At 42.6% G+C, this 15,141-nt stretch overlaps 1 protein-coding gene across 6 annotated transcripts in view; it reads right to left on the bottom strand.

The window, feature by feature from the left end:
- The window catches only part of IKZF2 (IKAROS family zinc finger 2), a 117,599-nt gene that overhangs the window by 12,768 nt on the left and 89,690 nt on the right, over nucleotides 1-15,141 (bottom strand). For all 6 annotated transcript variants that reach the window (XM_059868230.1, XM_059868233.1, XM_059868232.1 and 3 more), the window contains 2 exons: nucleotides 10,458-10,595; nucleotides 2,796-2,939 (listed from right to left, as the gene is read on the bottom strand). In XM_059868230.1, the coding sequence (XP_059724213.1) occupies nucleotides 2,796-2,939; nucleotides 10,458-10,595 (282 nt within the window). The remainder of the gene's footprint in view (nucleotides 1-2,795; nucleotides 2,940-10,457; nucleotides 10,596-15,141) is intronic.

Below are 15,141 nucleotides of genomic sequence, written 5' to 3'. Positions count from 1 at the left end.
ATTGCCAGTGACCTGAATTATTTATTCCTTTAATTATGAACCAGTTCCAAAGATGTCAGAGTCTGAGAAATGGAGTGTGACATAAAAAAGCAAAATAAATGATAACATGGGAAGGAGAAGGCATAACACACAGAACTCAGAAGTAACCAATAGACAGTCCAATAGACCAGTACAATGTGGTTTCCAAATGAAATTCCTCTTTAGCCAATTCTGTACTTAAAATCAGCTAATCAGACCAATCATTCTGAATTTTCATTTAAACTATGCTCAAAGTCTATTTATCCTTGCCCTACATTAGTGAAGTAGAAGAAAAAACTTTCTCCCCTCTGGCCATATGACATTCAAATAAACCCCAAACCAGGTATCTGAAGCTAGATCAAAGCACACAGACACAGCTGTCCTGTGATACCTGTAGTTCATCTCATCAAGCATCTAAAGCAGCTGCAGTGCTGGACACTTGGGAGAAAGCTACAAGAAACCTTGGAGGAAGCTGTTCCAGCATTTCCCCCTGGGGAAGTTTCTCCCTGACCCCCATTAACCAGAAGCTGAGTGTAATTTGGCAGCTGGCTGATCTTCATCTGTTCTGAGACGCCCGTGTATTTTTAATTCTTACTCTAACAACCGTGGTCTGACCGTAAGCCACATAAACGGCTCCTTTTGCATCCTGCCAGTTCTTCACCTCGGTGACATTCTGAGAGCAAGCTCCAAATTCCAACTGAAAATATGTGAATCTGCTTCACATGACCAGCCTGAAGACGGCTGCTTTTAATTTAACTGGTGTCTGCCTCTCCCTCATTGAACAAGAAGCAAAATGAAGTACTCACACTCCTGCACATCACAAATTTTACTTTCTCTGGAGTGTGCCTCCACTATTTCAGCTGGTTTGGTAAGACTAGTACCTCAAGAGCAGATATATCTCTCATGCAGAAATGAATTCATTCTATTTGCTGTACACTGCTTCCTTTCCTCCTGAAAATTCAGCCATAGGAGAGTCTGTGGTCCATAACCACAGTCCCTTGGAGATTGCTGATCAGAAAGAGCAGTAAAGCACTGATAGATGTAGCATGCAAAGATTTTAGCTTATGCTTACATGACCTTCTCATAAACACCATTAAGTTGTTTTGGACAGGTGCCATGCTCGCAGAATGCACAGGAAAATTTCCTGCAAGCAACAGAACCATTACACATTCTTCCTGATAGAGCTGAACAATATTTAATTGGGGAGAAAAGGGGAAGAAAAGTGAGGTCATGGTGGAGGGGAGAAAAAAAAAAAAAAAGAAAGGCAGCCAAGTGAGGACTGCTGTTATTTAATCTAAACACTGTGATGCCACTAAAGATCAGAAAAATAAGATATGGTAAATATGAAAGGGGGTACTTTTTATCCTACATATGGATAGTGATATGTTACACCTACAGAAAAAACTGATTAATCTAACAACAAAGTAGTGTAACCTGCTGAAGAGAATAATAATGTGGTATAGCATCTCTCAGGCAAAGATTTCCAATCAGTAAATTTACCTCTGAACACAAGAGCAACATTTGGTCAATGGTGCATGAGTGGACAAGTAAAATCACCTTTCTGGTTTAAGTATATAACAACATAGGAAAAAGGGATGTGTCCCCGTGTTCCCCACGTGGGATGGATCACTGCTGGCCTAACCTTGGCTCAGCACTGAGATTTGGGAATGCTCAGCTGACTGAGAGCAGCCAGGTCAGTGTGTCAGCCCTCCCAGGTGAGCTGCTGCACACTGCTGGCCCCTGCTATGCCAAACCATGCAGCTTGCTCACAGCCACCTGCAGGGGTGATTTAACTAATCCATCTGAATCCCCATTTAGCTGAGGGGCAACCATTTTTCTAAATGGCTGTGCTAATTACTTACAGTCCTGTGATGCTCTCTGGAAGTGTCCTCAGAGCAGGCAGAATGAGACACCCTTAAGTTCTGTGTGACTGCCCTTCAGGGAGTGAGTGTGGGAAACACTTATTATGTGGCTGCAGAGTCTGACACTTACCCCAAACAATTCTCTCTTCCAGCTTCCCTCCTAAGAAGTTTTGCATTGCTTCAGTAGCAGTAAAAAGAAGCTTTAAGTTACAGCTCAAACCAAGTACAATTCTCCATAGTGTCACCTGTTACAAGCTGAATAATTTTAATATGTCAAGATAAAAACCAAAATATAAATTCTTGACCTAGGATTCTAAATCTGGTAACCAAAAGCCACCCAATGCTGTTTCTTATTCATGCATTAATAAGTTTATTGTGTGCAGAGTGCTGCACTAGGAGCAGGAATTTCTTCTTCCAACACAAGGGATGTGACTTACTTCCTCATTCCAGTATTATCAGACCAGTTGTTGCCAAGTGTCAGGAATTTAATACAAATTAGAAGTCTTGAGATACTTGTTGTTTGTTTTTTTAACACATATGGAGACAGATAATTATATGACAGTCTTAGCTTGTTTTTGTTTTTCTGGAGCAAGGAGAGGGAAGATGACAAGTCTAAATCTCAAAAGGGCTAGAGAGAAGTTTAAAAAAACCCCACAAACAAAACAGTGTGAAGTAGAAAGCTCAAGGTTTTCTCAAGCATTTTCATGATAGTGGACTTCACTTTTGAATTCTCTGGACTGGTAAAATGAATTCAATAATTATCATGATTCCTTGCTGTGATTTAACCACCTCCATTGCTGTATCAGAATCAAGGTGTGAGAGTGCTACTTTTCCCCTTGTTCTTCTGGCTATTACAAACAGCACATAACCCATATCCATGCACTAAAAAGAATAAAAGGCTCATTTCCAGCTTACCCACAAACTTCTGTGGGGTGGAGCTTTTACGCTTTCCCATGTTGCTTGTCAGCTTCTCTATAACAGCAGGTCTCTCAAAAGGCACCACAGAAATATTGTTGTCCATCACAGGCTCTTGTTCCTTACAATCTTCCAGAGCAGGTACTACATAAAACCAAAACAATGGTATCAGACAGGTCTACACTTCACAGACAACAGAAATAATTTGAGCCCTGCTGATTGTGCAACCAGTGCAGCACATCATAAAGCAAGGAGTGAGAACACCTTGGGCATCAAGACAGCAATCACCTGTAAGCAGAGCCCCATTCCCAAAACATCTCTCCTTGGGAACATCTTATTTAGCAGAAACCCAAATTTAAGCATTTATAAAAGGGCTTGTTTTGTTCTGGACACTCAAGATCACCAGTGAGGAGAGGACACTTTTGAGAACTCCCTCTGTAGGTGACATTTTGTGTTACTCTCTCTTCAATATGGTCACCTGTCAACAATGTAAATCTTTAGAAATCATTCTCTGTGTATTCCCTTCACACATACAGCATAATTACTCTCAGAATTATCTTTTTGCACTAATCTCAATGATTAAAAATCACACACAGCATTGATGAGTGGTGTTTGCTGGGCCTGGCTGTGTGTTCCCCAAGACAAAGGGTTCTCAAATGAAGGATCAGTTTGCTAAAGCCTATTTCCTCTCTTCACACTGTAAAATCAACACACACTGCACTGGAATTGCAAGATTAACATCACATGGAAATTCCCTTCAGAATCAGACACAGAAACTCCCCATTTTTTGATTAATATTTTATCCCCTCAAGCACAGATCTAACTGTCTGCAAACAGAGGTTTTCTGCATCTCACTTCACCTCATCAGGGAGCAGGGATCAGCAGGGAGCATTCCTGTGCTGACTACATCAGGGGGAATGCTCATACACTGCATTTGAGACAAAACCAAACCATCAACAACTCCTTCTGTCTTTACTCATTTCACTCCTGACATTTGTCAGTTTAGGGAATAAAGTGTTAAAGGGAAAATGTAGGAATTGCACAGCTTCCAACCAGGGTAGTGAGCCACTTGCACAGGGGTTTATGCCACTTGCTGACACAGCCATTCTCAAGCACCTACAAAGTACTTTGGTTTTGTTGAGCATCCTCCTCTAATCATCCTTTTATAATCAGTGGTACCAGACTGTGGATCAGGCCTGGAGAGTCCCAGCCATTTGCAAGATCTACCAAGTGTGTAGCTCTGCTCTGCTGTTATGAGCTCAATACCAGGCCCAATTGTCCTGCATTCATCCTCAGAAGGCAGCAAGAAAAACCTGAGAGGGATCAGCCACTAGGCCAGGTGCTGATGGGATGGCTGGGGTATAAGAATGGATGGCAGAAATGGATGGCAGAAACCAGAAACTGGGGTGATGGGGCACACAGTTCCTACAGTTTGTAAACTGAGAGGAACCCATTGCATTTTCTGCCTTAGATCAGGCTCCCAGCAAGGTGCTGGGTATTGCAGAGGTGGCAGAGAAGGCCTGGCACCCTCCTCCTGTCTCTCACCATGGCAGCCTTTTGTGTCACAGACACCTTCTCCCAGACAGTGCCATAAATGAACTCCACCAGCCCACTTTCCTCCCATGGAGCTGCACTGCCTTCAGGATCCTGGCATGGAATAATCACCCCCCTGTTCCTAAACACAGCTGTTTGCTAGCACATAATACACCAAAAATGGGGTGATAAAAGCCTTGTCTCTGCCTTCTTTCTAGTAAGGAAGAGCAAATACCAGGCAATTACAAAACAGAGTTATCTGCTCAGGTGAACTTCTCAATTCAGACATCCATAATAAGAAAACATGGCAATTTATTCATTTGATTCCATTTGTGCCTCTGCTGCTATGGAAAGCTGAGTACTTTGAGGCTTAGAATCTACCATATGCTGTAAAATGATTTACTCTGCTGCTTTTTTATTTGTACAGGATGCTCCCCCTGAGAAACACAATGGTTTCTCATTTACAAGGCAGTCCTGCTGGCATCACTGAAAGGGAGGGGAAAAAAAGCATAAATATGAAATGAATCTAATGTTGCAACAAAATGGGATGCAGTGTTCAAGTGACCTAATTAATGCCCAGTGCAGACTGGGAGGCCTGGAATACTTTAATAGCTAAGGGTAAAGTTTTAAGGTTAATTAAACACCGTGCTTGGTCAGGGGCTATCTGCACTCCTCAAGTATTTATTTACCAAGGAGATTTGGGCAAAAAGAAAAGATGATGTCTGCTGATTTTCACTGGGAACTGGCCTCTCTGACTGTCATTTCTGGCTTCCCCAGGCTCAGGGATGCATGCACACAGGGTGTGAATGCTGGGATGTGACTGCCAAGGGCCGTGTCCACCCTGGTGCCACCTCAAGGATTTCCAGCCCTTGGTGCACAGGACACACCTGGTACTAGGAAGGTGCTCAGTCCCTGCTAGGAACACCTGTGCAAAGCATCCTGAACCAGTTCAAAGCTCCTGATTATTTTAAAAGCCATCTGAATAAGCCCCAAATGTAGTGACATTTGTATGGTCTTATAACAATTAAGTAATAATGAAATAATTCTGCTGCTGGGCATATGTGTGTAAAATTTCCTACACATAATTTGAAACCTTTCTTCCATGAAAAACGAATAGTGCTAAAAAAGACATCTGCTCTTCTCTAAGTCAGGCAAAAATCCTGCTTGGACTCATTTTAAAACTAAAATCATCAACAATAAAAGCATTTTCTTTTCCATCTTTCATGCTGAAGGTACTTTTTTTCCACGTCAGAACCCGAGTCTAAAATCCAGGGCATTTCTCTTTTGCAACAGAATCACTGAATCACACTAATATTTGTGTTATGATGGAAATAAGTTACCAGACTGTGTTTTTTAATGCAGATTTCCTGGGAGAAGGGAAAGAAGGAAATAATCTAGTTTCTGAAACCATTTAAACAGCAGGCAAAACGGCACCAAACAGATGAGATATCACATTTCAGAAACCTGAAAAGTTAAATATCACATGGACAATAATTCTAGATACATGAATTTTCATTTCAATTTAAAAAACACACAAATAAAGGACACATAGCCCAGCCTGCATTTTTTTTTTTAAGGAAAAACAAAATAAGAAAGAGGGAAACCAAACTGATCACACACAATTACCAGTCCTCAACAATCAGCTGCTCTGTAGTAGAAGCTCGTGTACACATTTACTCAGCAGTAAATGCAATTCCTTTTTTGTTGTAGTACATCCTACTTCATTACCTTGAACAGCTGACAAGATATAACTAGCTCAGATACAGCAACTCATTTTATGCTGAGCATTTACAGTCTCAGCTCAGGAAGACTTTATTATTCTAAAAATCCAACTTCCAGCCCAGGAAAAGCCCACGCCTGAGTATGTTTCTGTTCAGGGATGTTCTTCATCAGCTATCAGGGTGTGCTGCTGCATTGCCCATGGAAGAGTTCACTGCCTCTGACACTGTCAATACTCAATTGTAATTAATACAAAGTATTGTTTCTGAGCTCAACTCTGAATTCATCAACTTGGATGGTCTTCAGAACAGTCTTTCTTTTCCTGAAGACATTGTTTTTTCAATCATAGTGAATATCTTTAACTTTTTTTACTTCTTAATTTGTAAGAAACCACATGAACTATTAAAAGAGTTTATGCTGTACCAGTGAGGAAAGAATAGGGGGGAAAAAAAGAGAAGCAAAAAAAAAAAAAAATTACCCAGTGTGTGTTTTGCTGATAAATATTTTGTGTGCAGACACCAGACACTGGGCTAAGTCTCAGCTGGTATAAATTAGTATTACTCCATCAACCTCAATTTCCTTTCTGAGGCTCACAATATTGCTATTTAAAAGAAGTGTGTGTGTGCAGAGAAATGACAGGAAATATTCCCATGGACCCTGGTGGGAAGTGTCCTGTGGGACCAGCATTTTAACGATGTTTTAAGCAACTATGTAAGAGGGAAAGACACAAGGCCATTGTGTGTTTTATGTGGAGCTGGCCTTTGAGCCTCACAGCCCAGGGCTAGGCTTCTTTCTCCTTCTCCTGAAAAGAGTGCCCTTCTCCATTCCTGGAAGAATTTCTCTGGACTTTTGGCTTTGTGGCAGTGGAGAAGAAGATATAACTGGGTGCAAACCTTAGCTAGCCTTCAACATTTCTCCCTGTTCTTTCCTGCAAAGGGCACGTTCTTGGCATGCAGGTTCTGTCCCTTTTGTCACCCACAACACACTGCAGACTGATTTCTCCTTCCAGAGCCAGCAGTGCTTAGCTGAAAAATTTCAACAACAAAATCATGGGATCTCTCTTGCAGCATCTGTCCTGCTGAGCAGGGAACAGGAACACAAGGAAGGGCAGACCCTGCAAGAGGATGGAGCAAGACCTAGAGATTTGTGTATTCCTACCCACCCCCCAAAACTAGCCCTCCTTTCTCCTCTCTTGTTTCCCCTTGTGGCTTCAGTCAGGTGATCTAGCCATCTGCAAGACAGAGATAATTGAAAGCACCAAAGGAGATGTCTGTAGCATGCCTGTAAACTGATGGGCTTGAGCACAATGCTTGAAAAAAATCCAAACCCTCTAGGGGCTGCTTCCAGTTTTCTGGAACAATTAGTCTCTGCAGAAATAATCTGGATCAATGCTTAGTGTTGGCCAATGCTGGTGTTGTTAAATCAGGAGGAGCAGGATGCTGGTAGGGATCAGAAAATCCCCACATCCCCCTGTTCTGTGTGCAATGGAAGTTGAGAGCAGGAGTCACACAAAACACACTCCAATGCTTCAAAATGCCTAGCAAATACCAAAACCACCAAATATTTGGTAAAAGTGTTAGGAAAACTCACCCCAGTGGGATGCAAAATAAAAATCTCCAAAACATACTCTCAGTCATCCTCAGGAATATCATTTCCATGTGTGACATGGGAGACAAGGAAATGAACACAGATTTTTCAGGGCTAGCCTAAGGCCTAACATTGAGCTGAGTAACCATTTTTGTACTCTTCCCTGGTGTCTTCACAGTGCCAGGAAAAAGAACTTTGCTGCAGACCTCTACAGGCTGCTGTTCATGACCCTCATGCTGAGCTTCACTGCTGTGAGTGGTGCTGGGATGTGAGCTGGGATTTCTGACTGGTCCCAGCTGGATCTGGAGCTCCCTGTCACTGCCTGTCCTCGCTGTGCCCTCCCTGAACAACTAAAATGGAGCCACCGGATCAAACATCCCCTTAAACATTCACCAGGGGAGGCACAGACAGATTTGCCCAGAGGAGAAAGAGGCACTGGTTGAATTCAAAGTGCTGCTTTAAGCTAATTTTGTTGAGAAAAGTGAAGTGTTGTGTGAACACTTCTTTTTCAAGCCCAAGCAAAGTCAGTCGGGCTGTAAATAAAAGAACTGTCCACATGGGATTTAAGTGGTTTAACTTCAGGTGGTAGAAAAATCAATGCAAGGTCAATCACTGCAGCTTCTTTGGGCAGAGAAGGTTAAGGACTAACCCCTCTTGTCATGGTATTAAGCAGCTTAGAAAAAGCTTTAGATTTCCTTGGAAATTTTAATTAATTTAATTTATTATTTTAATAAATAACTGTCTAATAAAACCAGACCCTGAGCAGCATTTGGGAAGCTCCTCCCACCAGGATCTCAAACATCCTGGCTGTCAGAGCTGTGGGCAAGCTCCTGTAATTCCCTGAGGAAAGGCTGACTGAAAGCATCCCTCCCTGGGTAGCAGACACAAGGAATGGGTATTTTGGTGGGAATCAATCTGTGCCTCAACTCCCACCTAAGTGACCAAGCTCACAACAGGCACCTTCACAGCAAAGCCCTGAAATCTGCCTTTTCACTGACTTTTACCAAAAAAAGCCACCTCAGGCACATAATCACTCGTGTCAATATCTTTAAAACATCCGTGACATTTTAAATGTTGACTTTAGTCTCCAGGGTGTCTAAAAGAGAGCAAGTACTTAATAGAGCTATATGAATATTTTGGCAACATGTACTAAAACTGTCTAATGTGCCTTTACAGGCTTAAATTGGTCATGGGAAAGTTCTATTTAAAAAATTTTGGAGATTTCTCACCAAAATATGGCCAATAGTAGCAGTGCTGAATAGATTTTATTTCAGCTTGCATTTTCAGGGTTTTAAAAATGATTTTACAGAAAGTATTTCCAGATTAAGCCCTATGTCTCCACTCAGTCATGATAAGCAAAATGGGGGAAAAAAATGGAAGTGTTCTTCTGCATTTTCATTAACCCACAAACTAACTTTTTTTAGTATTTGTAGGTATGTGGTAATTTTAAATTAAAATGGTAAACGTGCCATTTTTATATTTTCTGAATAGTAAAAAATGTTAAAGTCTTCAAGTATCAAACCTCTAAAGGCAACTTGGAAAAGTTAAAAGGAGTTCAGTTTTAGAAGAGTTTGTGAGACACTAATTTTGAATAAAATTATAACTGGTTTTGGACAGCTACCATTTAGCATTTAGTGCTACAGATAAGCCTTCAACCCTGCAGTCTGGGACATTATGCTCATTATCCATACTAATAGCTCCAGAAATTTCTGAAAACAAATTCACAGAGTTTGACATTTCTTGCTTTCAACAATCTTTTTGGCAATCTTCAGCCCTTATGTATATTAACACATGCAGTGTTAGTTAACATATTAATACCAGCAAATGTAAATGCATACAAACATTTTTTTTTTGGTTACAATTACTTTTTACAACACTATTGAATTCCATTCTGCTCTAGAGATTTTTACATCCATCCTTCCCTTTATTGGAGGCAGAAGATAGTATTACAGAGGGTAAAAATAATGACTTCTGAGTACCTCTGCCATCCTTATCTCTTCTAATTATCACTCCTATCAGAAAGGAAGGAGAAGAGAATCATACACTTTATACATGGCTTTGACTCCCAGCAGAAGAAGGACATGGAGCTGTTGGAGTGAGTCCAGAGGGAACCTTGGAAATGCTCCAAGGGCTGGAGCTCCTCTGCTGTGGAGCCAGGCTGGGAGAGCTGGGGAAGAGAAGGCTCCAGGGAGACCTTAGAGCCCTTCCAGCACCTAAAGGGGCTCCAGGAGAGCTGGAGAAGGACTTGGGACAAGGGATGGAGGGACAAGACAAAGGACAATGGCTTCCCACTGCCAGAGGGCAGGGATAGATGGGACATTGTGCACAAATTCCTCCCTGTGAGGGTGGTGAGGCCCTGGCACAGGTTGCCCAGAGAAGCTGTGGCTGCTCCATTCGTGGGAGTGTCCAAGGCCAGATTGGATGAGGCTTGGAGCAACCTGGTGTATTGTAAGGTGTCCCTGCTCATGGCAGGGGGTTGGAACTGGAGGGTCTTTAAGGACTCTTCCAACCCAAACCATTCTAAGATTCTATGATGTGGCTTTTGGGGTAATTTTGAGCAGGTGACTTGGCTTTATTTTCATGTCTGCGTATGTACACATACTAAAAAGTGAAATACTGACTTGCACAAAATAAGCCCAAATAGGGCTGGTAAACTGGACAGAGTGAGGCTTCCAGCCCATCTTTTTTTTCTCCTCCTGCCTCTCTGAGCGTGAGCACTCTCTGAGACAGAAGCGATGGAAAGGAAGGAAGAAGAAGAGATGGAAAGAACCCCGCACGAGCCGCTCCAAGCCCAGGGGAGCTCTGGAGGCGGTTTGCACCCACCATGGTGACTCATGACCTGCCCAGCAGCCTCCAGACTGACATTCTGCAGGTAGTTGTGGCAGCGTTCCTTGTGCTCCTCCAGAGAACTGCGCTGCTTGTAGCTCCGGCCGCAGTAGTTGCACTTGTGAGGCTTCCCCACTGCGGAAAGAATGAGAGCGCGCGGTCAGATCCACGGCAGCCATCACCAAAGCTCACACCTCCGCCACCAACAACTCTTGAGATGGAAACACACCTAAGAAAGGTTACTGGAGCCCCAGGGCTTTCTCCCAGGCCTGTTTTCCCACTGCATGAGCCTCCTCCCACCCGCCAGGTGCTTTGCCCCATCCGTGTTTCACACTGACGCTGGAGCGGCAGAAGGAAAAGGAGGCGGCCTCGGTGGCAAAGCAAATAAACAGATGCTGAGAGGGGGAAAATACCAACCAGCTGAATCACACCCCAGCACCAAGTCTCGTGGGAAAGAAACTTCTGAGGCCTTTGGCCCATGGCACAGCTGCTGTCACTAAAATGAGCTGCCCCAGTGGCCTAATTCTTCTCCCAACTGTGGGGAAACCTATTACGTGGCTCAGAGTTCTTTCACTGAGAACACTTTGCCAAAATTACTCAGGGAGGGTTGGAAAATAAATTGAAAGTAACTTTGGTAACAGCACTGCTACATGCCAACAACCAGTAATTCAGAGACCAGATAACATAAAAAAATATATAGTATAAATACATTTACATAAAAATACAGAAGGCCATGTACAATGAAAATCAAGCCAGATGAATGCAAGACGTAACTCAAGTTTTTCATCTTTTTCATTTTGCTCAGCAGCATTAAGCACAAACGGCAAATGCTTCTTAATACACGCAAAACCTGGCACCAAATTCTCATAAATTATATCCATTTCATAGCATGTCATTAAGAAACCACAAGAATGGCCTAGCCCAAGGCCAGAAAGCTAGCCAGAAGGTATTTTGCCAAGTGGTGCTAATAAAGGCTTTTAATATAATTTAAACTTGTAGAACATGAACATTTATCCTCTAATAACTAAAGAGCTATTAAGTCAGTGCTGCAAGTCTAGTAAAACACCACTGGCTGCAAACTTCAGAGCTGGCTGAGGGAAGGGGAAGGTCAAACTTCTTCCAGACTTTTGAAAATTTTAGGTAAGAATTTTAGTTTCTGGCCAAAGAAATTGAGAACATCCTCTGTTGGGTAATCTACATGTTTCTATTGGGTTTGTCCCAATATTGAAAGCTTTTCACAGTCTTTTAGTTAATAAAATCTGAGCTGTACTAATTGCAGCCAAACTGGGATGGGGGAACACAGGGAAGCTGTGGGGTCAGGCACAGCAGGAATGAACTGGGCAGAGGGCTCAAACATGAAAAAAGGAATTTGATGAAAAGAACATGCTCACAGAAAGTTTTGGGTTTTCCTAAAAAGTTTGTATGCACATTTTAGTGGCACAACCGAGTTTTCCAGCAAGGGAAAAAAACCCCTGTTTTTAATGAGTATCCAAAGTGTGGATTTCTTTGTTTGGACACAAGGCTTATCATCAAGAAAGAGTGTCTTAGAGCAAAGAGGTGCTGTGGTCCTCATTTTAGTGTGCTCACTTGCTTACACTGTTGCCATAACTGATGCTGGTAATGGAATTCTCAGTGGAGGCCCAGCAGGAGACTCATTATCATTCCCAGAATAATTGCCCTGGATGTGAACGATCTGGATCAAGCCCCAGCTCTTAAACATAAACCAGGCAGTTCATTCTGGAGGCACCTTTAGGAAAACACACCAGAGGTTCCCCAGGATGGAAGGGCTTCCATAATCACCATTACAATGCTTCATTGTGCATCTAGATGGCATCAATGTCTGTCAGTCTGACACCTTCATTAGAAGCTAATGTGGTGCCTAATAAAAAAAATCCAGTGCAATGGAAGGAATTAGGTGAACTGAGCTGAAGCAGGGCTGAATTAGCCCACCCAGTCTGGCTGCACTAAGCTATCAAGCAACTTAGATAAACTGTAAGACACAAGGAAAAGGGTGATTGCTTGCAGCTATTTTAGGCAGCTACAATTAATTACATTCTTATCATTTAACACAGAGAAAAATATTCTGCGACAAGCTCATATTATAAAATATTAATAATTAACAGTCAAAAAAGAGGTTTTATTAGACCTCTTCAAATGGTTGCTCCCTGCATTGCAGTCATTTCAGTAACTACTCACATACAACCTGGCAGAGCTTTTCCAATGAGATCAAGGATGGTCAGCTACCCAAATTCCATCAAATTTGAAGGTTAGTAGAGAGGATAAAAGTTAATGATAAAGACATGATTTCTACAGGCAATATGGGATTTGAGGAACATAATTCCTCAAGGAAAGGAATAGGCCCTGTACACACTTTCTCTTCTCTGGGGGAGAGAGAAGAGAATAAACAACATGTGGCAAATGTTGGTCATGTTGCTTAACACACAGCTGTGAAGAATGAAGTTTGTGAGCACCAGTTGAGCAGTATCAAGCACAACTCCCTTGGGTTCATTTCCCAACTCTGTCCCCCCTGGCTCTAGAGATGCAATCACATCATAGCCCCAGAGGTGTAAAATATTCCACTATAAAATGACACAGAGATTTACATTATAAAATCACACAGAGTGACTGGGACTTGTGTTGAAGAGCAATTGATCAGGTGAGACCACAATGGAATCAGTTCTGATAGCAGGAGTTTGTGTCACCAGAAATCCTCACAGCCCGTTTGCTAAGAGGTTCAGTGAGCTGAGGCAGCAATTACAGTCAACATTTTAGAAATTGTATCATTGTGACAAATGTCAAGCCACTGAAAGAGCTGCAAATATCCCCCTGTATTCTCAAAGAAGTTAATGACCAAAAAAAAGGAAGTGAATGTTGCCAGTGGGTGTACATTTCTGTGTATTTCATATTACCTGATAGAAAGCTGCAAAAGCCTTTTAGAGAATTCAATTTCAGTGATAATCTCAACAGCATGCTTTGTTCCACATAACAACCTGACATGAAACCACATGACTGACGAAAAATATTTCAGCCTTCGTCAAGTACTTGAGAGTAGGTAAACTGCAATATTCCAAATTTGCCCCCAGAACACTGCTGGGCTCAAGCAGTCTCTGATTAAAGGGCATTGACTTGAGGGGAAGGAGTCCAACAGCACTACATCTACCAAACCCCTCTCAAAACTAAACACAGAGGTTCTGCCACAGAGAAGAGTGGCTCTTTCTACCTCAGAGCCATTTTCACTGTGAAACCACTCCAAGTTGGCTTGATTTGAAGCTGCCTTCTCCAGGATCTCAGGTACACGGACACCACGTTCAGCATCACACCCAAACCATCTCTTGGCAAGCAAAGTCAGGCTGGAAATGCTTGGTTTGGGGTAATTATTCTGTTATCAGCTTTTCAGGATCAACAACCAGATAAAAAAATCACCGTCACTTACTCTCACAAAAATGACACAGCACAGTCAATGCAAGCAAGCCCTAAAAACTTGAGAAATCTTTGATCTGTTGTTGAACTGGGAAAGACCAGAGTGCTGGGCAAAACCCAGTGGCCACACCTATGAAACAGCCAACTTGAAGAACATAAAAAAACCACTTTATATTTCTGACTGAAATGTCAGAATTTCCACACGTTTAAGCTTAGATTTGGACAGATGACAACATGGCACAGAAAACCCACGGTGGAATCTCAGCCTCAAATGGAAAATATTATGACAGTCACAGTGAAAAAGACATTTAAATTTGAAGTACAATTTTTACCCTGGAAACAGGTGAACCACTCATCGAAATTCACAGCCAAATGGATTTTGCTGGTGAAATTAAAATGCTCATGTGGAGGGAGGAGGGGAAAGAGGAGGAGGACATAAAAGCAAGGTGTTTCTGAGTTAGGAATACTTTGAGTCCTGTGGGTGAACTCTGATAGCTGGGAAGTCTGCATGCAGTGACAACGAGATGGAGTAACTCTAAGGTCAATATTCAAGACAGAAAGCAGACTTGGGCCTAAGGAAACTTCTTTAGAGTCATAAAAAAAGGTCGGTGAAAGAGAAAGAGCCCTCAAGGCATTCACAGAGCATTTTGGTCTCAAAAGAGATGGGAGTGAATAGCAGAATATAAAGTAAGTCAAAGGGAAACAACAATGCATCCCAGGTACCACCCTGCTATAAGCACACAAAGCAAGAAAGGCTTATGGGATGGTTCAGAGCTGCCATGCACTTCAGTGAGCTAAAATCCTGCCTCCCCTAAGAGCACTGACACAGTCCCTGTTCTGGGCAGCACACTGTCCTGAGCAGCAAGGCAGAGCAGAATTCCTCCCTGTCCATGGGCACAGCCCAAGCACTCTCTCCTCGGGCAGGGCTGGGCATGGCTGCCCATGTGATGAGGGCTGGCCCAGCCCAAGGAGCACAGGCTTGCCCCAGATTTCCACTACTTTTGCTCTGTTGCCCTGGCCAGACCATGGAAGTGGAGCCAGCCAGGATGTTTGCACTCCATGGCCATCTAACAGCTGCTTTTGGCTCAGACCAAGAGACCCCTGACAGCAGTGCACTCAGTGGGACTGACTTCTGTAAAATCTGAACTGCTGCTCAGCCCCTAGCTACCCAGAGCTGGAGCAAACATCAGTATTCTCCAACTGAAGCTTTCTGGAGCAGTGTTAAAATGTTCTTTTGAGCTGATACTTCACACAATCACAG

This window comes from Haemorhous mexicanus, chromosome 26 (genome assembly GCF_027477595.1).
Source record: "Haemorhous mexicanus isolate bHaeMex1 chromosome 26, bHaeMex1.pri, whole genome shotgun sequence".
In the NCBI taxonomy this organism is placed as follows: domain Eukaryota; kingdom Metazoa; phylum Chordata; class Aves; order Passeriformes; family Fringillidae; genus Haemorhous; species Haemorhous mexicanus.
This window is presented reverse-complemented; position numbering and strand designations above follow the sequence as displayed.